This window comes from Melopsittacus undulatus, chromosome 7 (assembly GCF_012275295.1).
Source record: "Melopsittacus undulatus isolate bMelUnd1 chromosome 7, bMelUnd1.mat.Z, whole genome shotgun sequence".
Taxonomy (NCBI): domain Eukaryota; kingdom Metazoa; phylum Chordata; class Aves; order Psittaciformes; family Psittaculidae; genus Melopsittacus; species Melopsittacus undulatus.
This window is the reverse complement of record NC_047533.1, coordinates 24,097,981-24,120,968: the sequence shown is the minus strand read 5'-3', so window position 1 is coordinate 24,120,968 and position 22,988 is coordinate 24,097,981. Positions and strand designations below refer to the sequence as shown.

The window sequence follows — 22,988 nt, the reverse complement described above, 5'->3', positions numbered from 1 at the left end:
CCCCATGGCATTCAAACTTCATACCTCAAAGGGGAGCAGAAGGAAAGAGACTGTTTTCTTTTACCCCGACAGCATTTTGACTTGTGCTTTTGACAGGTTGCAGTTGAATTTAAAACTGTGTGCACATTCTGTTTTACAGCAAAAAAAGGTGAAGTCATCTTCCAAGCTGGCAAAAAAAGAGAAAAATGAAGAAATGACAAAAAAAGAAGGGAAAAGAAAAGAGAAAACAAGACATTAAACAGTAAAACATCTTGCTCTGGATGCAATTTTGTTTATCTGACTTGTGGCAGGACCATGACACGTGTCCAGTGCTGGAGCTGGGAAGGTACAACCAGTGTGTTGAAAATGCTCCTCTTGTAGAGGTGATGAAGCTACCGTACTCTGGCGCTGCGCTGTGTGGTACTTACTCTTAAGCTATTAACTAGCCTTGTGCAGCAGACACGGGGGTGCATGAACAGAATGCAGCCGTGGTCCTTAGTTACCTGGCATCTATGCTGAGTCTTTCTAGGACTTCTCTAACTTTGTTTGGTTTTGTTTCTTCTTTTTTATAACAAATCCCCTAATGTTATGTGGGGAACTCTTGTAAATGATGCACAACCCCAACACAACACCCCCTCCCCCAACCCTAAATGGTGTCATTGTACATTATAGAAATTAAGCAGAGTATAAAATGGCAATAAAATGTTTCATGGGAGTCTTAAAGGTTTGATTAAGTTCATGGAGTGTTGTCTTGCCCTCTCTTTGCTTCAGGGTTTTGGCTTTCCTTGACGTACAGGACATGGTGTTATTCTTTTCCTACAACTTCCCTTTTTTCAGTCAGAAGCACAGAAAAGCAGTGAGGGGTTTAGTTCCAAAACATGAGGAGCTTGTGCTTGTATGAGTTGCATCTTTAATCAAAACCAGAAAAGAATACTTAAAGTAAGAAATGTTTAATAGAAAATAGTCATAAAAGTTCAGATCTGATGTTGAAGAGAGACGCCATGGGGGTTTTGCCAGTCCCATAACACAGAATGCCCCTTGGTTTGTCTCTGGTGCAGATAAAATACACATCTGGCTTGGTAAGAAGAATTATTGATCAATTTTATTACTATAACAATCAAAGAACAAAAGTTATCAAAAGCTAGATATTTACAGGCTATTGTAAAATAAAGTGACATGTGGTTGCTACTGAATTCTAGAGGAAAGAGATGTGTGATGCAGTGATGGAGCTTTCCTTGTTGCTTGCCAGACAACACATGCCATTCTGAAAGAAAACAGAGGTGGTCAATCAGACTGTGATAGCAAACAACAGCTTTCTGAGACTAGAAGAAAAAAGTTCATTATTATATATATAATTCATAGTATCATTTGTGCATTACTTTGACCTATAGCATTACTCTGACCTGTAGGTAAGTTTTCACAGACTGTTTGCCTTCAAATGTTAAAATTAATGAGGAATTTCTTTAACTCCTTTTCAGCTACCATTTCTTTAGCTAAAAGTGCAGTCTTGGATCAAAGTGCGTGGTACAGACAGAGCAGTGGTGTCATTTTTCACTTTGAAATACAAGTATGTCCAGCCAATACTGTGTTAGTTACCCTGTGATTATATTCTTATATTCTGTTAAACACAGAAGCTAAGATCATGTAACCTGCATTTTAGATTTGCACCTTCCAGTCAGCATCTCTCTCTTCCTCCACTTAAAGCACTTGGTGGTAGCTCTGCAGAAACCTTTCATGCTGCTGTGATCTCCAGCCTGTTCTCACAGCTGCTAAAGCCCAGCTGGTGTTCAGGACACACACACCACAGATGATAACATGACAAAGAGGTAAAGTGGTTTAAAGTCTCACTACTGAAATGATTTAACAACCAGGTTAGTTGCAGTAGCAAAACCTACTGGTGTCTGCATGACTGAGGAAAAGGAGGCGATAAAGCTGGGTCTCTGGTATCTGAGGCACAGACCCAGGCTATATGTTAGATCCTTGAACACTGCACTTCCCTTGCTGGGAAACAATCCCCATCCCCTCTAGAATCAACCCTGTTAAGTATAAAAGTACAGGCTCTAGCACATACCTGCATTATTGGTCCCCATTTTCTGGTGTGAGATACTGTGTGCAATCATTTATTTTCTTAAGATGATCAACGTCAATCCTTTCAGAACACATTGGACATGTGTTGTCAGTCTCTAACATGCTGTTTCAAAAGAAGAGTGATGAATCAGATGAGAATTCTAACAGCATTTTTCTGAGGAAGAGCCAGGCCTGAAGCAGAGAGCAAAGTTCTGACCTGTGCTATGTAACAAATACAGACCAGAGCAATAGCAATTACAATATATACAGAGAAGCCTGGGCTAGAACACGAAGTTTCTGCAGCTTTGTAGTTCTGACGTCTGAACAAGAGCTATCTTGTCCCATTCCCACATGGATGATTATCAGAGAGGCTGTTGCTGCCTTAGTCTGTACTAGTATTGTGTGTATTTGGTTTTGGTGACTGCTGCTGTGCCCATGTTTCCCCTGCCCCGCCTCAGGTTGTCTTCCTGAAAGGAGCTGAGAACTTGCACAAGTCGGTCTATCTCTGGTCATGGTGCTGCAGCCCTGCATTCTGGTTGAATTCTTTATTGCAGTTTTTGGTCCATTTTGAAGCAATGTTCTATATGTTAGGTGAAACTACCAAGTAAATGGATTCCTCTTCCACCCCAACCCAGCTGTTACCTGTTTTTAGTACCAAATGAAGCAGTTTGCTGCTAAAACATGATCAAACATTGGAGTCCTGCAGTAGAAAAAAGATCTCAACTTACTTTTTGAATTCTGAATAGAGGGCAGGGAAGTCACAGTGCGGGCAGACTGTCCAGTCATCTCGGACCATGTGGTGACCCTGCAGGCAAAAGCCTCAAGTAATTAAAAGGCACTGGCTGGCCTAGTACCTGGGCATTTAGTTTTGTAGCTGTTACTGTGGAAATGTCTCAGCAACTGAGTTCTAAATATCTTGAGGAATTAAAACCCCAAATGATGTTACTGGTGTTGGATCCCTGTGTAAAGTCTGTCATGAGAAAGCAGCTCTCGGCAAGACAGTGTTCTCGTTGTAATTTGCATTCCTCTCAAAAAAAGAGGGTATTGAATCACAACTTTTAAAAATATTTGTTTAGTGATTCTAGAATGTCACCTGTACATGTGTCTAGAGTTGCATGGAAAGTACTGGGATTCCTGGTGTTACACATGATGAAAGCCCTGAAGCTGCATCACCTGAGCCCAGGAGGTAATTTTTAGTGCTGTCACAAATGTGAACACAGTGAGTGCCTGGTAATTGCCTCTTTAAACAGATCTGATTCCCCATGTGGGGTATGATTTATTAATTTGCTTTTGATAGCAAGAATTCATATGTACCTTTTCAGTACTAAAACCACACAACAGCACTTTGAGCAATTCATAGAGATTCATGCTCTAGTACAATACACAACATGGACTGTTGACACTGACTCTCGTCAGGTGTTTGAAAATGCTGCATTCCTAATGATGCTACCAATACCTGTGATGTTAATGAGCTATAACCAAGCTGGAGCCTAAATAAATGATGTGAAATACAGATGAATACGTATATCATTTGGCTCATAAAGCTGCGTTTAAAGGCCTTGTTTTATTTTGTTAATACTTCTGAAATACACTGGTTATCTTACTCTGTTAAAGCAAGAGTAACTAAAAATAGATAATTGCTCCTACTCTTTGTTTTGGTAAGACTTAATTGCTTTGTTTTAATAAAGAACGTTAACTCCAACACTGGATTCCTGCTTGTAAATTCTCAGGTTTTTTTCTTGTGATTCTAGCATGACACTTGAATCCAACAGAAATAGTGTTAACTATACAGTAGGTAACCTCAGTCTAGAGATTTTGTAATCATGCGGGTACCAGTAGGATGCATGGCTCTTCCACTGGGAAAGGTACCCCATTGGTACCTTTCCAGTATGCTTTAAAGTATCCTGAAACAAAAAAACTTCTCATTTTTGTAAAGACAGTACTAGGTCAGTGGCTGAACTACTTAACCTTGGAAGTGCCAAAAATTCTGCTATACTTTCAGTATTCCCCCAGACAGGTTTTGCAGTGGTTTGGTTATAGGTGTGTTTTATTTATCTGAAGTCTTGGCAGCCTTGAGTTCAGGGGAGGAGAGCTGTGCCCTCTGCAAGCCTCCTGCACACAGAAGAAGAAAGAGGAGATTCTGTCCTTGCTGTTACAGCGCTGGAACATGTGAGGAAAGGGTTGAGGTGGGCAGGCACGAGCCGCACAATTCTGTTTAATCACAGAACCATTATCTAGCTTGAATTTACCAGCAAGCTTTGTTCAGATGACCTTATTTTTAGAAGGAAAGAGCAGCTCTGCATTCCTGCTCACACTGCAGAGACATAGCAGATACTCACAGTTGCAATACAGTACGGGAGATTGTTCTTGCAGCTGGGACACAGAAGTTCACACTCCGGGAGCTGGAATGCACAGTAAGGACAGGCTGTTGTTGGTTCTTCTATTGCTGTTGTGCTTGGATGTCTGGAAGAAACATACAAAAGTGGATAAAAACCTCAAGTGCTTTGAACTTGACCAAAGATGTTTTACAATGCCTTTAAGATTTAGCAAGTGTTTTTCCTCTGAGTTAGTTGTGGAGCTGCCAGTTGCTATGTTGTCTTCTATCAGGTAAATTCCTTTTAACTATCACCCGAGCTTCATTGCAGTTACATAAACTCAAAAATATGTAACTTTCCATCTGATTTGAAACTATACAACTTCTAAAGCTGTAATGGGTCATAATACTTTGAAAGCCTTTGAAACTCATGTATAAACTATGGTTTCTCTATTTCAGTGTTTTTCTGTGGCAGAAGTGACCAGAGAGAATTGAAGTAACAAGAAATAAACAGGCATCGGGGTAGAACTAAACAGGTTGTAACACTGCCTTTCCCAGGGTTGCGTTCATCCCCGTGTCTCTCAGAGTGATGGTCCTGATCCAGACATGACAGCACCTGGGTTAAGGAGTTGGATCTTTTCTCAGATTTCTTACATGACCTTAACTTTCAGTCATTTATGGAACTTTTATAGACAAAAGAGTCTGGATTCGCTTTTAGCATATTTTCCAGTGAAGAGGATACTTCCTAATGTTTAGCCTAGTAACCTTGGAGAGCATTAAGTGGCTGCCTTAGTTATGTTGATACTTTGTAGAAAGCCCAATTTCTCATTTTATAAGCCTGGACATGTATCTTTCCTTGCAATCTGAGCTATGAATGAACCTGTTTCACAGATTCAGAATAAGTCAACATGGCTTTTAGCACTGATGTTATTTTAGAAGCTTCATGGAATGTTCTGGAAGTCTTAACAAGCAGGTACAAGGAAGAACTTTGCATTAAAGTAGTTCAAGGGTATTAAATGTAATAGGATAAAGCGTTCTCACAGTACACAGCTGTGGTAACCTACTGCTGTTCTGTATAATCATAACATGCAAGTGAAAATAATGTGACACCACAGCTTGTATGTAATATTCAGACTGATGGCAGAAGAACTTTGTGACAAGAAAAGACAAGGGTGGGGGGAAGCCAAAGCAAGACCTGTTGGAATAAAGTTTTCATGTATAAGATGATGGGCCCTGAACTGCTGTGGCTTAGGAACAGGGTCTTCAATTACAATACATGCTACAGACCAAAGCAAATCAAGTAGGACAAACCTAGTCATTTTGCTACTATGTAAACCCGCTGGTTGTCCACATCTTAAATACCAGGTATACTGTTAGTCCTGCCTCTTACAACATTTTTGGAGAAGAGTTTCAGAGAAAGGCTGTAAGGACTGGTATCCATAAAGGAACAGCTGTGCAAGCTGGGACTCTTCAGATCCTGAAAACACACGACTGATGATAGAGGAGAAATAAGCAAAAACAGAGGTCTATAAAATCCCAAGTGACACAGAGAAGGCTAGACCTCTCCCAAGAAGAAAAGTACACAGCATTGCATTAAACTAGTTTGGAACTAGTCATGTCACAATGGAACATCTTGTCAGGGGAGTCACCAGTTGCTGAAAATGTACACTGTTTCAAGCAGAGACCAGGTAAGTTCATGGAGAGCTTAGAGAATTAATAAATGCCTAAAACACCCATATAGGCTCAGCACAACCCTGAGCCTCAGAAAGGTTAGAGGCTAGCAGAATAAATAAGGAAAATATTAGGTATACTTTTACATGCTCACCTCTGTTTCCTTCTCTGGCAGAAAACACTGGCTAAGATCTATCAAAACAGAACTTCAGAGGAGGAAGAAAATGTCAAGAATTCATCTATTATATTTGCCCTTCCATTCATTTTTATTTTACCAGTCTAACTCACAGAAGAGCACATACTGCTGATTCTGCAGCAGCCAAAGCTGATAAAGCCTTGATATTGGGTACATTTGAAAGTACAGCTGAACAATGCTCACCTGACCACTGCTTCAATTTTCTTTTTGTATTTAAGGTCTATTTTATTGCGATACTCAGGTCTCATCAACATAGCAGCAAAACTGAAGGCTGAGTTCTTCAGTCCTGCTCTGTGACACTCGATTACAACTGAAGTCAAAATTTGTACAACATCTGTAACAGAAAGAAACAATTACGTCAAATATTTATTTACCAATATTAACATTGACAGCCTTTGAGCTAACGCAGCTAAAAAGGTACTAATGAAAACTGACAGTATTTTTCTTCCTCATGGTAAACAGTTGCACAATTTGTGCAATTCTTGCAACTATATGCAAGAAAATCACTGCTTCACCTCTCTTTCATTCCTGAAGCTCAGCAGGGCAGCAGGCATGTTATGATGATAAACATTTCTCCCAGATCTGCTCTGCACCATTAAAAGTCTACATTTTAGCCTACTTTCTCCATGTATCCAAAAAGTATTTTCAAAAGACTGATCCAAATTTTGTAATGAAGTCACAAAACCAATTGGTTACATACGATCCTGACACCCTGTGTGTGTGTTTGGGTTAGGCAGCTCAGGACCACAGTTATGGTAGGCAAAGACAGATGAAACTGTGAGGAAACCATCGTGGGGGCCCTATGCCAAAGTGCTGTCCTGGGGAGGATGGCAGAGCACGCTGTGTGCTGTTGTGTGCCTTACAGGATCACAAGAGGAGAATGCCTCTTCCAATGCAGTGGTTAATGAATTCTCCTGCAGAGTACACAGCATGCCCAGCTATGCTGATGGCACTTACGTGATGGGAACTTGCTGATGTTGTTGGCTACACGTATAAGCATACGTGCTCCCTTCATGTGATCACCACGTTTGATGTGAGTCTGGAATACAATAAACAGCAAATTAACTGTGGCTGTTACGGAGTCATTCCCAGAGCCCACAGCTCTCTCAAGAAACTGAGCAGAGGTGTACCATGCACTGCAGAAAGGACCAGACACTCAGCAGAGAGGAAAGACACTCTTTTCCAGAACAGTCTTTCTGGCCTTCAGCCTGCTATGTGCCTGCTCTTGCCTCAACTGCCGGCAGAGAGGGAGGCCAGAAGCTGGTTGCCAGCCGAATAGATATTCTGGTGGGCTACCAGATACTCAGGTTAGCTACCAGAAACCATCTGAGCATCCCTTGTTTAATTTCATTTACAGAAGAGCAATGATCTACTTAGGGGTAATAATAAATAGCTACAATAATATTGCACTACTACTAGCATGACATTTGTAAGTACAAATGCAAAAGAAATACAGGAAGTCATATGTAGGTTTTTAATTATTCAGTATTTAAGAAAAGAGTATGCCAAAGAGGCAAACCCAACCATGGATTGTCCTGAAGATTGCTGTTAACCTTCACTTGGATTCTGTGATACAACCTATATGACAATGTGATTTATGTATTCAGAGCATCCATATATACAGCTCAACAAACCAGAAACTATGTAACTTAACCTACACATAAATTAAGTTTCTCAGTTCTTTACCTTTGCTAACATATAGCTGTGTAGAATCATAAGGTTTGTAGCCATCTCGGAAGGGATTTTTATCTTCTGGGTCTTTAACTCTGAATACATGCTGAAAAGAACATCATGTGCATTTCGGTAGTTTCCTTACAAAAAACCAACAATGAACAGGAAATTCAATTTTTCATAACAATTTCTTTACCAATGACACACATGGAAGCTGAACAGGAAGTTGATTCCTAGCGCAAAAATTTCACATAACAATTTGTTTGGAAAGCAGTTGCTTGTCACAGTATCCTGAACGGTATCAGCCAGGGAGTTAAATAAGAAAAACAATTTTGCTTACAGAATTTAGCTAAACAGTAGGAAAATACATGTGTGGATAACCATTTCATATAATGAAACTTTAAAAATAGAAGATGCTGTACCAGTGCATTGTTTCCACTATAAAGAGGAGAAAAGATATTTTTTGAGCATTTAAATAAGCATTTAAAAGAACTGTTATATCTTTTTGTTCTTCAGTGTCAGCTATTGAAAAGCTGTTGTTTAAATATTAATTTATTGGCTTTGACGACTCTTCGCCTCTGCAACCAAACCAACCTAAAATCTATCAGAGAGAGAATTAAAATGTGAATATTCATAGAATAGAATAATAGAATGGTTTGGATTGGAAAGGATATTAAGATTATCTAGCTCCAGCTTCTCTGCCATGGTGAATATTAATTCACAAGATTATACTGCTTCAAGGATACTATCAAGGACTGTCCAGAAACTGCACATCACCTTACTAAATTATCAATGTTGCTGAAAACAATCTGTGTTTAGTATGGTTAGGCTACTCCTGGCTCCTTGCTTGCTCTTGCTTTGTTTTGGCTTATTTTTGTTTGTTTGGGTTTTTTGTTTTCATCATTAGCATATAAGGAGTCATCCTCCTTGCAGCTGGAGGCATTTAAAGGACATTTCAGATTCAGTTATTTCAGCAAACTTTTTTCCTCTATTGGCAAATGGTTTTACTCTACAGGGCAGTTTGTTATGTATCATTATATACGACAATTGAATCAACCTGTATGGAATCTGTGTGTAGCAGCTGACATCAGTCCAGAATTAGTTGCTGGAAAATAACATGAATTTTGCATGCTCTGTTCCAGACTCTCAGTATAATATTATGTCTTAAAACAGTGTGATTACATAAATCCAACTTAAACTGCACATAAAGTGGCATACTCAAATGAAAATACCAAACAGTATGAGTTAAATATTATTTTTAAAATCGACTTTTAAGGAAAGAACAAACTATATTGGTGTAAACTTCAGAATCAAACTCACTGACATCTCCTGAAGGAAGAGAGCAACAATTCAAAACTCTGAAACAGCTACTGCAAGACTGGTGATTTTAATGAAAAAAATATTCTGCTTATTAATCCTGGGTTGCAGAACACGTCTATACTTAGGGAAGATGAAATACAGTGTGAGATACTGCATTTTAGATAAAATGTTTCAGATTCGGAGAAGCTGGTAAATATTTAAACCCTTGAGCATTTACATTTCCTGCTTACATAATCAGCACAAATGCATTATTCACTGCTATGAGGAATTGTAAAACCATGCTTGGCGAGGGGTTAAGAGATTCTCCATTCCCTAAGCCCACTGTTGAGAAGCAGTCCATAGAAGTTAATTTGCCTGGCTGCTCCTGAGGCTGCTATTTTCCCTTTACAGTTATTTTTCATAAGTTACTTGGAATGAAAAGCAAGCAGTGTTATGGTAGGGCTGTTGCCATGGCTGCAGAGGAGCACCACTAATGGAGGCAATAGCTATTTTGCTTCTAGCCCTGTCTCCTCTTATTACTTTTTTCTATTTCTAACTTCAGTTACCTATCACAGGGGAAAGCAAGGCTTAAGTAAGTGGGTATCTGATCCTTGAACAGAAATCATCTCCTGTGCACCTCTCCCACTGGAAAAAATCACATGCAGAGACTAAAGGATCAGTATCCAAGTTGGAAATTGCATGTAGAAACCGCAGCTGCAAGATCTGTGATATACAGAAAAGTGAAGTTGCAAGCAATCTTAATGACTACATTTACTTGAATGTAATAAGGAATGCAGGTATTTTCAACAATTTCTTTTCTTCTAATATTTAACATACAGGTACAACTCCCAAACTTTTCACAAAGACTACTTCAAATTAAGCTGGAATACAATTAAAACGTATTTTTAAGTATAATCCTATTTAAATAACAGTACCTCAAGTACTGCAAGGATGTAGCATCAGAGATGCTGTAACATCAGAGGAAACGGACTTACCTGAACACTGCTCCTCCCTGGCAATTATTATAGCAGTTCTGGCAGCTTCCTTGTATTGCTTCAGTGCCATGTATAAGTGGAATAGGTACTTGGCATCCTTAATTAAATCATACAAAAGCAATTAATACTGATTGAATACATACTGCTTGTTCCTTTTCTTATCTCACCACCACATTCTTTGAAGAAAGCAGACAAACAGCTGCCTTGTTTTGTGAAGAGCTCTTTGTATGGACATGCTTTAGCTATGCTGCCTTCACCTGCAAGTCTTGGCTCTTGGTACAGCCAAATACTCACACTGGGGACCCTGAGTGAGCTATGGCAGTTAGTTGCCAAATTGCCAATATAGATACAGAAAGCTGCAGACCACTAGGCACACAGAGTTGCCCAGGTAGAATCCCAACTTCAGACATGTAGGCATTCATGGTGTCAGAAAAGAACTGAAGGGATCTTTCTAGAAGTCAAAATCTTGCTAGAAAAGTTTAAATTGTGTTCCAGATCTAGGTGCAAACATTGCTCAGTGTGAATAAAGATGACAAAATCTGGCCATTAAAAAGTGTATTGTTCTGAGACCAGATGGTAAGACATCCAAGGCAGCTAAGAATGTGAAAATTAAGGGAACAATTAGCTATTCTTAGGTAATTCCTAAAGATACAGCAAAAATACAGAATCAAATCACCTTGCTTAGGATGAAAAGGGACTATTAAATAAAAAAAAACCCCAAACCCAAAACTGGGCTAGTGTTACCAGTGTCACTATTGTATATCTTTAGCAGTGTTGTCTAAAATGGGATCAATAAAAAAAAAGTGAAGTCTGTATATGCTAAATAACTGAATTAGTAAATCCAGGTGAAATTAAGCTGAAATACTGTATATACTGGTATGGTTCCAACTTAAAAAATACAAATCAAGAAACAAACAAACAAAAAACCACAAAAAGGCTTTATAGACAGTTTAGCAAAAACCAAAACCAATTAATTCTGCAATATTAGTAGTAAACCCAGTCATTTACCATGTGTATTCTATGTTAAAACAGTAGAAAAATATCTTTAAGAAGTTTTGTATTAAATGATGTTGTCCTGTTTTCTGGAATACCGTGTGGATTTTGTATGCAAGTCTCAAACACATAGTAAAAGCAGAAATATAGAGGAACAGAAATACGAAAGTGTTTCCTTATAAAGACAAAAACTGCAAAGATTAAGTCTCTACTTGAGAGCCAAAAGAAAAAAGGATGAAAAAACCCACAGAAATAAAAGCAAGAAAGATTGGCAAACAGAAAGAAAAAAGGCAAATCAAATTGCTCTTTTTAACTCACAATATAAAGGAAAACATTAAGTGATCAAAAATAATTACTTTTAAACTGATGATGGAGCAGAATTTTAAGCAACATATGATCAACCAAGCCAAGTGCAAGGTTCTATACCTGGGCTGCGGCAATCCCAGGCACAGCTACAGATTGGGCAGAGAAGAGATTCAGAGCAGCCCTGCGGAGAAGGACTTGGGGTTGTTGGTCAGTGAGAAACTGAACATGATCCAGCAGTGTGCACTCACAGCCCAGAAAGCCAACCATATCCTGGGCTGCATCAAAAGGAGCGTGACCAGCAGGTCAAAGGAGGTGATCCTGCTCCTCTACTCTGCTCTCGTGAGACCTCACTTGGAGTATTGTGTGCAGTTCTGGTGTCCTCAACATAAGAAGGACATGGAACTGTTGGAACAAGTCCAGAGGAGGGCCATGAGGATGATGAGGGGACTGGAGCACCTCCCCTATGAAGACAGGCTGAGAAAGTTGGGGCTGTTCAGCCTGGAGAAGAGAAGGCTGCATGGAGATCTCATAGCAGCCTTCCAGTATCTGAAGGGGGCCTACAGGGATGCTGGGGAGGGACTATTCATTAGGGACTGTAGTGATAGGACAAGGGGTAATGGGTTGAAACTTAGGGGAAGTTTAGATCAGATAAGAGAAAGAAATTCTTTCCTGTTAGGGTGGTGAGGCACTGGAACGGGGTGCCCAAAGAAGTTGTGAATGCTCCATCCCTGTCAGTGTTGAAGGCCAGGTTGGACAGAGCCTTGAGTGACATAGTTTAGTGTGAGGTGTCCCTGCCCATGGCATGGGGGTTAGAACTTGATGATCTTAAGGCCCTTTCCAACCCTAACTATTCTATGATTCTACAATCAAAAAGTCAAACATCCTGAAAACCATAACTGAACAACAGTAAAAGTTATCTGGATAATAAACTAACCACAACTACTTACTAGTGGATATTATCTATCCACTGAAAACTGCCTTAAAAGGGAAAACTGCTATTTCCTGAGTGAGGTAAAACAAAAATTATTATGAGTGGTAGGTTAGGATGTAATTCTTCACAACTTCTGACACCTGCTAATGCCCACAGCTGGCTGTTCTACTGACTACCACTTCTCCCTTTTCTCCTGCTGCAGCAGGAAAAGGATGCTGTGCCAGCATGAACCAGTAGTCTTATATGGTATTTGCCATGTCGTTAATGACATTTGACTTAAGTAATATATTTAAATGACTTACATGGCAGCCATATGTGGAAAAGTAGAAAGCATGTAAGAAAATGTAGCCTCATGTTTTACTTTCAAGTTCTTACCTTTAAAGTCAATTATTTTAAAAGCAAAAGTTGCAGGGAGGAATTTTCAACTGACAACACATTCCCTATGGTCTTTGTATCAAGTTATTATTGCAATCTGATTGATTTTAGTATTAGATAGTCATGATTTAATTTAGTTTTGCTTTTTAAAACACCTGTACTTAGAAAATACACACACAGAGAACAGCAGAACCTTGCCAGTAAACACTCCCTGACAAATTGCATAAGAGCACACATGGCATATTAAGAGTCTTTACATGTTAAGTTTAATAATTGACATAATAATGTATTTAAGAAATAGTTTGTAATTAGACAACAAAATTTTGATAAGCATAATATTTTGATTATGTGGTACTTCATTAAATGCCACCTTATCAGATTTAAAGCAACCAGGCTGCTGTGAGCAATGATCTAATTTGAAGACCAATGCTTGAAAGGACTAGCAAGTTTCTGCTGCATGGCAATTTTAAGTTTAGTCTCACTTTCAGCTTTACAAAAATACCACCACATAAAAGCTGCTATTCTCTACAACTAACCCCATTTACTTGGCAATTTCAAAACCAGCCTCCATAGCATAACAGGGATAAAAATAAATTGTTTCTTAAATAGACTTTTAAAACAACTATGTATGATTTGATAAAGTAAAATTTTGTTACTCACTGAGAGAGACTATGGCAGATTGGGTTAAAGCATTCAGAGGAACAAGAGAGAGCTTTTAAACAAGGAAAGGAAAGCTCTACATTGAAGTTCAAAACAATGTTAAATATGGCTATTACAGCATTCACAAAATTCCTGTTCTCTAAAATCTTTAGAACTTCCTCACTATGGGCATCAAGCTGTAGCTCACTTTGCTTATCCAGGCCTATGCACTTCTTTCAACTAGGTGGTGAGGCTGCTGCTCTTAGAAATGAGATCAGATGCTACAGTTTTGGTCCAATCCAGCTTTCAGCAAAAGTGAGAAATTACTTTTGCTTACATAGATTTTTCATTCAATGCCTCCAACAGCTGCATTCTCTACTGGTCTCTTGCACTTGAACTTTATTTGTTCCACTACTTTTTGCTTCTCTTATAATTTTATTAATGTTTGCATTTCAAATTACAGGTAAATAATAAGGGTAAGTAATAGAGTTGTTTTGGGTTTATTAATTTTATAAAAGCAAAGTTGGCTTGGCCATCAGCTGTCCAAATGTCTGTAAAAGTCTAAAATATAAAACCCTTAATCTCTAGGCACTGTACAAAGAGGAAAGAGCCTGAATTTCTGATCTCCCAAGAGAATCATAACCAACAGTTATACTAGGGGTGAAATAAACTTACTGCGCAAAGACCATGTCATCTTCATCATTACCAAATGTCACTCACCTCAGTAAGGCAGAACTTCCTCTTCCATACACATCATATTGTACCTGACTGTATTTACTATGAGTCTGTATGAGACCTTAGATTCCTTGACTAAAGAATTAATTGTAGACTGCAATGTCTGCACCTGAGGTCTGGCTTTCACAGCAGAAAACCATGGGTGCAGCGCCACTTAGCTCACATTCAAGCTCTGCTGAAAGAGGCAGTAAAATGTTGCCACAATAGCAGTGATAAAAATACAATACCTTAGGCATACCATCACTCTCTCCCGTAAGATAGTCTATCAGCTGATTTGTTAGGGCTTCATCTTTTGCCCGTCCCACCTGTTAAATAAAGATAGAAGAAATTATGAAAGAGAAAGGAAAAATAATTGCTCATAAGGAGATTTCCATAAAAATTTTGGTTTTTTAGTTCTGTGTGTTCAAATCAGATGATTACTCGGTTCATCAGCTTTGACAGGCAGTATTTCATATTTATTTTCTAACATGTTATGCCAGGGAATTTTAGATGCCTGGAAACTGTCACAATACTGAAGGTGAACTTCCTGAGAAAATAAAGAAATTTTTGTTTATCCAAATTACGTACCGTTTCAATTGCCATTTCTATAGCCAAGTTATCTTCTGTGCCTGGACTTTTCATAAAGTGTTTTAATGCCTAAAACAATACAGAAAAAAGTTAAATCAACATTTTCCTATTTTCTATCAAGTTATTTCTCTCTGCATTTTGACATTCAAATCACATGCTGAATGCTTATCTTGATGGTATTTTACAGCCATATACACTATAGAGGTAGGAGCTGCTCTTACAGATACTCCTGCAAGAAGTAAGAGTTGAGTCTTTGCCAAATTCTGGTGTATACCTTCATCTAACTGTGAAAGATGTTTGCAGCAATACGGAGAGAAGAAATTAATGGTTAATGTGCTACTGGATCCCCCCCTACATCCCAGCTGAAGGAGTGGTCAGCTACAATGGCTGTAATTTGCAAAAATCACTAATATTCTTTTGGTATGTGTTCAGTATACAGAAGTCAAACCTATAATAAGCATCAGTTCACTAATGTTTAACTGACCAAAAAGAAGTGTGTCAACTGACATACTTCAGTTAATGTATTTTCTGTCTTAAAAAATTAAAAAAGCTTTAAGTTAGGACATGCTTCAGGATTAAATCTGTAAGCCAGCCACCAAGTCATCATCACTGATCAAGCTAGTAAGATAAAAATAAATTCTTCTATGTTCATGACATTTAGAGATTCTTTGAGAAGAGTATATCACTGATCCACCTAGAGCCTCTGCTGCAGTGGAAAAGTGATCTGTATGGCAGTGTGTAATTCACAGCACATAAATGTAGATTGCTGTAAATGTAAGTAGTTTACTTACGTTTTTTACACTTTTAAATACCAGTATTTTATCAGTTAAGGCAGCTGAAGTCTACTATGAACTTCCCTGATTTTGAAGTACTCTATTTTGAAGAGTTTCTATGAACATTTAACTATCACTGGTTTACGCTTTAAGTACTGACCCTTCCATATTGACCACACAGCAAGAAAAACTTTCCCGCCTGAAAATGTTTCTTTTCTTCTTCAAAATAGAGTGCGATGCTCTGATAATCTTCATTGGTAGAGCTTTCAGAACCTGCAACAGATAGATAGCAATGACAGTAGCGTTCTTAGTAAGATAAAAGACCTACTGAAGAAGCAAGATCCTATTCTAAGTTTTGTTTTCCTACTGATATTCAAAGAAAACCAAAGCCAGCTAGACTCAAATTATGTCTATATTTTTTCCCTATTTAATCAGACTAAATGTCAGACATTAGGAGCTAATAATGGAGTGAAATACTTGTTTCCATAGGTTTTGTGGTTTTTAACAAACATAATAAAATTACGTTACCATGACCTACTAATGAATTTTTCCATAATGTCTTAGCAAAAATAAAACAGCACAAGTGATTATGAGATTATCATCTAATTATTTCTCAGAGTTTAAGAATATGTAAGTATGTATTGCACAAAGCAATACTATGAGGATCAGTGTGACCATGTGGTAGCAGGGAACACAACATCTTCTAACCAAAGCTTGATTTTACTGTGTGAATCTAAACCAAAGACAGCCATCAGTCCAAAGTAAGTTTTCAGCTATTTTCCCATCCACTTAGATTACAATTTGAGACACTGAATTTCGGATAGAAAAAAGGAAAAAAGCATAAGGAGCAGTAGAACAATAGTGGCCAGCTTGACAAGCAGCTGCCACAATGCATCACCAAGCTAGCTGTTGCCAAGTTTTTAAAACCTTTGTAACAAGAGTATGTTTCTTAAAGGAAGAGATTACTTGAAAATATGAAAGAATTTGGTAGATACGCATGTGGAAGTCTTTCCAAAAAATGGTGCCTGACACAGGTGGAAAATTGCTACATTTATTGCAAATTGAGAAGCTGGCCACTGACTCAGAGTAAAGTAAAAACCAGAACTGCACCAGCTACTAACAAGGAGAAAAATAACTGTTACGACTGAACCCAGGACATGGCCTGAAGTGTAAGTCAGCTTCTCAGTCAGGTCTCCTTTTTGTCTCCCACTGAGACAAGATGGGGTTACAAAGGGCCTTAAAGAGGAGAAAAAAAAAAATTAAAAAAAAAGCAAGTGTCATACATATGTAAGGAAAGAGCTAGAAGAATGGAAAAAGGATAAAAATCAAGAAATGTCCCAGTAAAAGCACCAGTTTTGGAAAAGCAGTACTACATATATCAAGGTCAAAGAAAGGGATCCCTCAATGAACACAAGCAGCATAGTCTAGACAAATACTTTATGGATAAACAGAAAAATCTTCAGCACAGACAAGATCTGAAAACAACCTAGACTGAAGACCAAGGAGATACCTCAGCTGGAAGCAAAGCCTAGCTTGTAGGTCTGAATCAGACACGGATTTGCCAAAAATGTCCATGGTGACTGGAAATGGAAAGGCTGGGAATCACATGCCTTATGATTTGAAATCGGTTTAAACCAATTAAAAGAACAGCAAACTATTAACCTGAAATACTCACTGATGATATCAGCATAAATCTCCATCTTGTTGTGTTGTTGAGCTAATGTGAAAGCTTCATTATTGCACTTGGACATGACCAGGAACTGGATGGCAGAACCATAGTCACCAAGCTGGAGGAAAAATCTAAGAAGAATGAACAAATTAGTGCCTTAGTACTAATGAGCATAATGACTACACCAAATGTTTTAGAAATACAGTATGTTTTGTGGCACACCAATATGATACATTTATATCTTGATTATTTTAAACAGATTACTAAAATTAACAGCATAAATAATACAATATGACAACTTTCATTATTGTTTAAACTGCAGGTTAATACAATTTTAATCAGAAAGTTAAAAAGAAGGAAAAAAAATCAGCAACTGAGAAGAGTTGTCCATATTTTACAGAACTCAAATCAATAAACTGAAATACAGTCACTGGCCAAGTACCAATAACTAGAGTCTGGTATGTTAGCAAGTCTCACCAGCTTCCAATAGGTATGGCCTCTTCCACCATTTTTTTAGCCTGCAGTATACGACTGTTACCTGGCCACCATCTTTGCTCCATCAAGAGACTGTGTTTCTTTCACAATATTAACAGCCTTCTCAGGATTATTAAGGTGATCCAAATATAGTCGAATTACACTATCCCATTGTTTTGCATGCTCATAAGCTATGACAGCTTCGTTGTACCTGTAAAAGGATGGCTCCACATCAGTTTTTCTATTTTTAAATAACTCTTTACAATAAGGTGTGAAAGAAAGTATTTTGTTGCTGAGAGGTGATTCTGTGACACCTTCCTTTCAGTTTGCATATAATAACCTTGTTCTGCAATTACTATGCTTTTTTTTTTTGGCTCTGTTTCATTTTCTCTTGGAAGAATGAAAGGCAGAGAAATCTCTACCATGATACTATTTTTGACCTACTTTGCTAGCACATCCCTTTTGGTATATCTTAAAAGCAGTTCATCTGTCCCATTAGTTCTGTATGAAATCACTTGGGAGTGAGAAAATAATAAAAAGCAAACAGACAATAGCTAGTTGTACAATTTAAAAAAAAATTATTTCTGTTCTGTAAACAAGATCAAGAGATTTCTCATTCTCACACTACACAACTGACACAAATAGTATTTTCTAGTCTCATCAATGCAGACATTTAGCTTTGGTCCTGTTTCTAAAGTATCATTATTCTGAAGCACGTTTAGTGATGGGTAAAGACAAGTAGAACATACATTCTGTGATTACATATAACCTATTTTGGCCTTTCATTTCAGCCAATAACTTCACATTATTTAATATTTTGCAAGTGCAGCCATTAAGTAATTTGGTTCTAGAATGAAAAAAATTCTTTCATGACTATTCCCTTCGAATGTCATTTAAAAATCACAGGTGAGGAGTCATTAGAAACAAAGCGAACTCTTCAATACTCTGCTAAGTGGAATTGAGTACACTGAGTGTATTTTAATGATTTTTGGTAAAAATATATCAATACTTAGACAGGAAAACAGTAAATCAGAAACACACCTTTGATACTAATGGAAGGTCCTTAGTTTACATTTAAAATCCTTACATGAAACCTTAAGTTTACATATTTCAGAATGCATTTTCACAAGGCTGTTCTGTGCAAAATTTAAAGCCTGTCTTTAAGTTTGTTTTTTAAAAGGGTAATATCTAATAACATCAATAATGACAACAAATAATAATAACTTTCATTAAAAAACATAAGGATTCAGACTCACCTGCCATCTGCTTCCTTGGCCTTTGCATATTGTAGGTGAATCTTTGGAGATGAAACATGAGGAAGAAGTTCACCAACCTTTGCCCTAAAGAGGTAATTGTTATTTAATAAATACATCTGGTTTCAAATTTTCTCCAGTAAAACAGGCATATTTATACCAACACTAAAAGAAAGCTAAAAAAGAACTAAGTGCACATAATTTGTAAGCTTTTAAGGCACTTTAATAGTCTCAAAAAGCTGCACTTTATAGATAACAGAACTGTAAATTACAGACTGCTTCAGAAGGTACAGGCTTAAAGAAGGACAGTATCACAGAATCCCAAGGGTTGGAAGGGACCTCGAAAGATCATCTAGTCCAACCCGCTGCAAGAGCAGGGTAACCTAGAGTACATCACACATGAACTTGTCCAGGCGGGCCTTGAATATCTCCAATGTAGGAGACTCCACAGCCCCCCTGGGCAACCTGTTCCAGTGATCTGTCACTCTTACAGTAAACAAGTTCTTCCTGATGTTAACGTGGAACCTCCTATGCTCCAGTTTACACCCATTGCCCCTTGTCCTATCACTGGATATCACTGAAAAAAGCCTAGCTCCATCATCCTGACACCCACCCTTTACATATTTGTAAACACTGATGAGGTCACCCCTCAGTCTTCTCCAAGCTAAAGAGACCCAGATACCTCAGCCTCTCCTCATAAGGGAGATGCTCCACTCCCTTCATCATCTTTATGGCTCTGCGCTGGACTCTTTCAAGCAATTCCCTGTCCTTGAACTGAGGGGCCCAGAACTGGACACAGTATTCCAGATGCGGCCTCACCAATCTTCTCTTTAAGTTTGAGATGTATAAGTGTAATTGCCAGACCAACCATTTTTACATCCAATATTCTCTACTTAATCTACAGCAGAACAAGCAGCACAGTATTAAAACCGCAATCTGAAAGAATGTGAAGAGTACAAAAGGCCACCAGTACAGGTGCAGCTGTGATTACTTTCATGATTGTGTACTTAAGGTGATAGGTTACACAGAGGACTCCAGGTAGTAAGAACCGGACACTGAGTGACATCTCCAAAAGCAGAGTACAGAGGAACATGAGTTGTCAGTCCTTCCATAAATCTAGCTTCAGCAGTTGTACACAGTGATACAACCTATAGAAGCCAGAAAACTAAGCAGAAGGCCTTTCAAGACCAAGTATATAGGAGTCTGAAGAGAGGCTGACCTTGTATCTCACTTTTCTGCTCAAAAGATGAAGCATCCCCCAGAGTGAACCTTCTGCTAGAGTCAACAAAGCTTCTGTCTCCCACTTTCCAGATCAAGGTTATCATTATGTGCAAGCTACCCTACCTAACAAAGTGTTCTCCTGGTCAGTTTTGATGTCACTGACCCTTCCATGATGGAATAAAATTTTCCTTAGAAAATGAACATAATACTCCAACCTAATTTTAGAGCACTTTTATGAAAGAGGAAGGGTCTTTCTGATCTCTGCTCCATTCAGTTCTTAAAAGTAAATACAATGTTGTTAGACAAGTATTCAGCCCCTAAATCTCTCAGTAAATTGTATTTTTCCACTGGAAACTTGCTAATAATCAAATTCACTTAAAAAATAATTAAAAATGTACTGAACATAATGCCAGTGATTTCAACTACTCATGATAAAGACTCCACTTGAACAGCAATTTAGAATGATTTCCAACTGAGTATTCAGTCTCAGCAATGTATTTTATAACTGAAGGAATTTAATGAACAGTAACTACACAAATTACTGAATTCAGTGCACATGCATGCATGCATGTGCACACAGACATTAAGGATTTGAAACTGCAGGTAACTAAACATAACAGAGAAATAAGAAAAAAGGAAGACTAGCTCTCATTTACATTAAGACTCTATTTAAAACAACAGAAGCTTCTCAGAGGACACTGTTCTTGTTTCAGCTTAGGTGAAGGAATAATAAAACCAATGACACATACTCAGTGAGAAAGTTGTGGTATTCAGAGAATCCTTCCTTTCCAAAAAGTACCATAGCAAGTTCTTTGAAATACACCACTTCCTTGAAAACAGCACTTACCAGTTTTTACATCGGATGTACACTGATGCTGCCTTGTCATAATATTGTCCCTTTTCATAGAGCTGAGCAGCTTCTGAAAATTGCTACAATATTAGAAATCATTAAAACATCATTTCTAAATTAAGATTAAAAAAAAACAAAAATCAATAAATAGCTTAATGATTTCACTTATTCAGCTTTAGCTTTATTAACTCTTTTTAATACCTTCATGTTCTCCAGAATAGCTCCACAGTCTCTTTTTAGCAACCTACTGGGATGTTTAATGGCCTGGTTTACCCCTCGACGGATATCTCCTATTCGAATGGACATTTGAGCTACTCCAGCAAGGCAAGCTTCATCATGATCCTGGTACTGGCAATCAAATGAAAAGCAGTAACTATACATTATACATTAGAAATATCAGGTCACAAAAGCCACAGTAATCAAGCACTGAAGCAAATTAACACAACATTACACGGACTTCACAAAGTCAGTTTTTGTCTCAGAATTCTTGCCTAGCTGCAGCTGTCACTTAGAACTTAGCTTAGTTCTTTTCTTAAGCTTTAATTTTTACATTTAACTCAAAAGATCTGTCTAGACCAAGCATACATATGCTTTACAGACAGCTCAGTACTACTCTCTTTTCTCTACTGTTGGTTTTAGAGGGAAAATAAGAAACTACAAGCAGGATATTTCCTTTATTTCTTTTTTTAAGTGGCAAGGCCACTGATGTTTCTTAAGGCCAAATGGCTTGACTTCATACATGTTGCTATTTCCCCAATTATGTTCCCTAATTATCATTTAAGTCTCTTTATAGACATTATGCAAATATTATCACAGAATCATAGAATGGTTTGGGTTGGAAGGGACCTTTAAGCTCATCTAGTTCCAGCCCCTCTGCCATGGGCAGGGACACCTTCCACTAGACCAGGATGCACAAAGTCCCATCCATATTATTATATTAGGGGAAACAATGCCAGAATAAGGAAGGATCTACTGAATACAATGTTCATCTTCTAACACAATCCTTGCTTGTCTTTATATAGATAACAATTCAATAACGAGTAACAGAAGGAATTAGAACCTTTGCTATAACAATGAAAACCCAAGCAGTACTTTCTCTGACATCTGCATGTCTATTATGAAACTGCTCAAATGATAAAACCTGAAACTAGTTATGCCATGTTAATATAATGTCAATAATGCTTTATACCTAGAGAAAGCATCATTCTGTGTATTAAAAATAAAAGTGGGAAGACTACTATCCCAAACGAAACACTCATACAGATTGAGTGGAATAAAAAAAACCCACCTGAATTCAATTGAGTCTGAAACATGACAACTTACTGTGTAGTATAATAATACAAATGCTATCATTAGTAAAAAGCAATTACCTTATTATTTCCTGTGATTCCCTTCTCATAGTGTGACAGAGCATTACTATAATCACCCCTAAAAGAAAACTGGAAGTTATACAGAGAATAGTTTTACTAGAAAGAGATGGTTACCTTCCTATCACACAGATTATACATGTATCTGTCCTGCTTTAGACATAATGACCATACAAGAATGTGAAGTATGAAAAAGACGGACAGTCACACAGTTACTCCTGGCACTTCCTTAGCAGTTTATCAAGCTATTAGCCAAAGATGTAGTCTGTCTCTCAATTTCATTATAGTGAGACCAATAAATCTCCCTTGAAATACAGGAAAATAACCTATCTGCACAATACACCTCAGTAATCTCATCCCTACTTCCTTATTTTTTCTGTAAGATAAATGAAACTAACCTTCTAGAATTATTCTTGAATTTTCACAACATAAAAATGAAGGCAGTTTTTTTCCTCAAGTATATTCAGAACTCAAGTTACAGATGGTTGCACTGCTTCAGATGCCGCTGTTCCTTCCTTTCTGTGACCAACAACTGTCCTCTCTCAGTGCCAGAGAGACAGAGTTGTCTAACAACTCTATTAATAGCTAAGAGTTTTTCCTCTTGGTTTAGATGTTTAAACCAGGTTTCATCTGGAAAGAATTA

At 37.9% G+C, this 22,988-nt stretch overlaps 2 protein-coding genes across 4 annotated transcripts in view; one reads left to right on the top strand and one right to left on the bottom strand.

The window, feature by feature from the left end:
- RFC1 (replication factor C subunit 1) overlaps positions 1–3,748 on the top strand; it is a 42,876-nt gene extending 39,128 nt beyond the window's left edge. The window contains exon 25 of one of the 2 annotated variants that reach the window (XM_005149128.4): positions 140–3,748. In XM_005149128.4, coding sequence (XP_005149185.2) covers positions 140–238 — 99 coding nt within the window. In that variant the 3' untranslated portion in view covers positions 239–3,748. The remainder of the gene's footprint in view (positions 1–139) is intronic. The other variant, XM_031049003.2, reaches the window with a different exon arrangement.
- WDR19 (WD repeat domain 19) overlaps positions 1,056–22,988 on the bottom strand; it is a 44,787-nt gene continuing 22,854 nt past the window's right edge. Inside the window, exons 21-37 of one of the 2 annotated variants that reach the window (XM_031049002.2) lie at positions 22,349–22,406; positions 21,180–21,326; positions 20,976–21,058; positions 18,911–18,994; positions 17,719–17,865; positions 17,187–17,311; positions 15,672–15,784; positions 14,739–14,807; positions 14,399–14,476; positions 10,193–10,289; positions 7,914–8,038; positions 7,185–7,266; positions 6,411–6,561; positions 4,386–4,509; positions 2,775–2,851; positions 2,051–2,170; positions 1,056–1,243 (exon numbers count right to left, since the gene is read on the bottom strand). In XM_031049002.2, coding sequence (XP_030904862.2) covers positions 2,056–2,170; positions 2,775–2,851; positions 4,386–4,509; positions 6,411–6,561; positions 7,185–7,266; positions 7,914–8,038; positions 10,193–10,289; positions 14,399–14,476; positions 14,739–14,807; positions 15,672–15,784; positions 17,187–17,311; positions 17,719–17,865; positions 18,911–18,994; positions 20,976–21,058; positions 21,180–21,326; positions 22,349–22,406 — 1,675 coding nt within the window. In that variant the 3' untranslated portion in view covers positions 1,056–1,243; positions 2,051–2,055. Of the gene's footprint in view, positions 1,244–2,050; positions 2,171–2,774; positions 2,852–4,385; positions 4,510–6,410; positions 6,562–7,184; positions 7,267–7,913; positions 8,039–10,192; positions 10,290–14,398; positions 14,477–14,738; positions 14,808–15,671; positions 15,785–17,186; positions 17,312–17,718; positions 17,866–18,910; positions 18,995–20,975; positions 21,059–21,179; positions 21,327–22,348; positions 22,407–22,988 lie in introns of those variants that run through there. The other variant, XR_004080576.2, reaches the window with a different exon arrangement.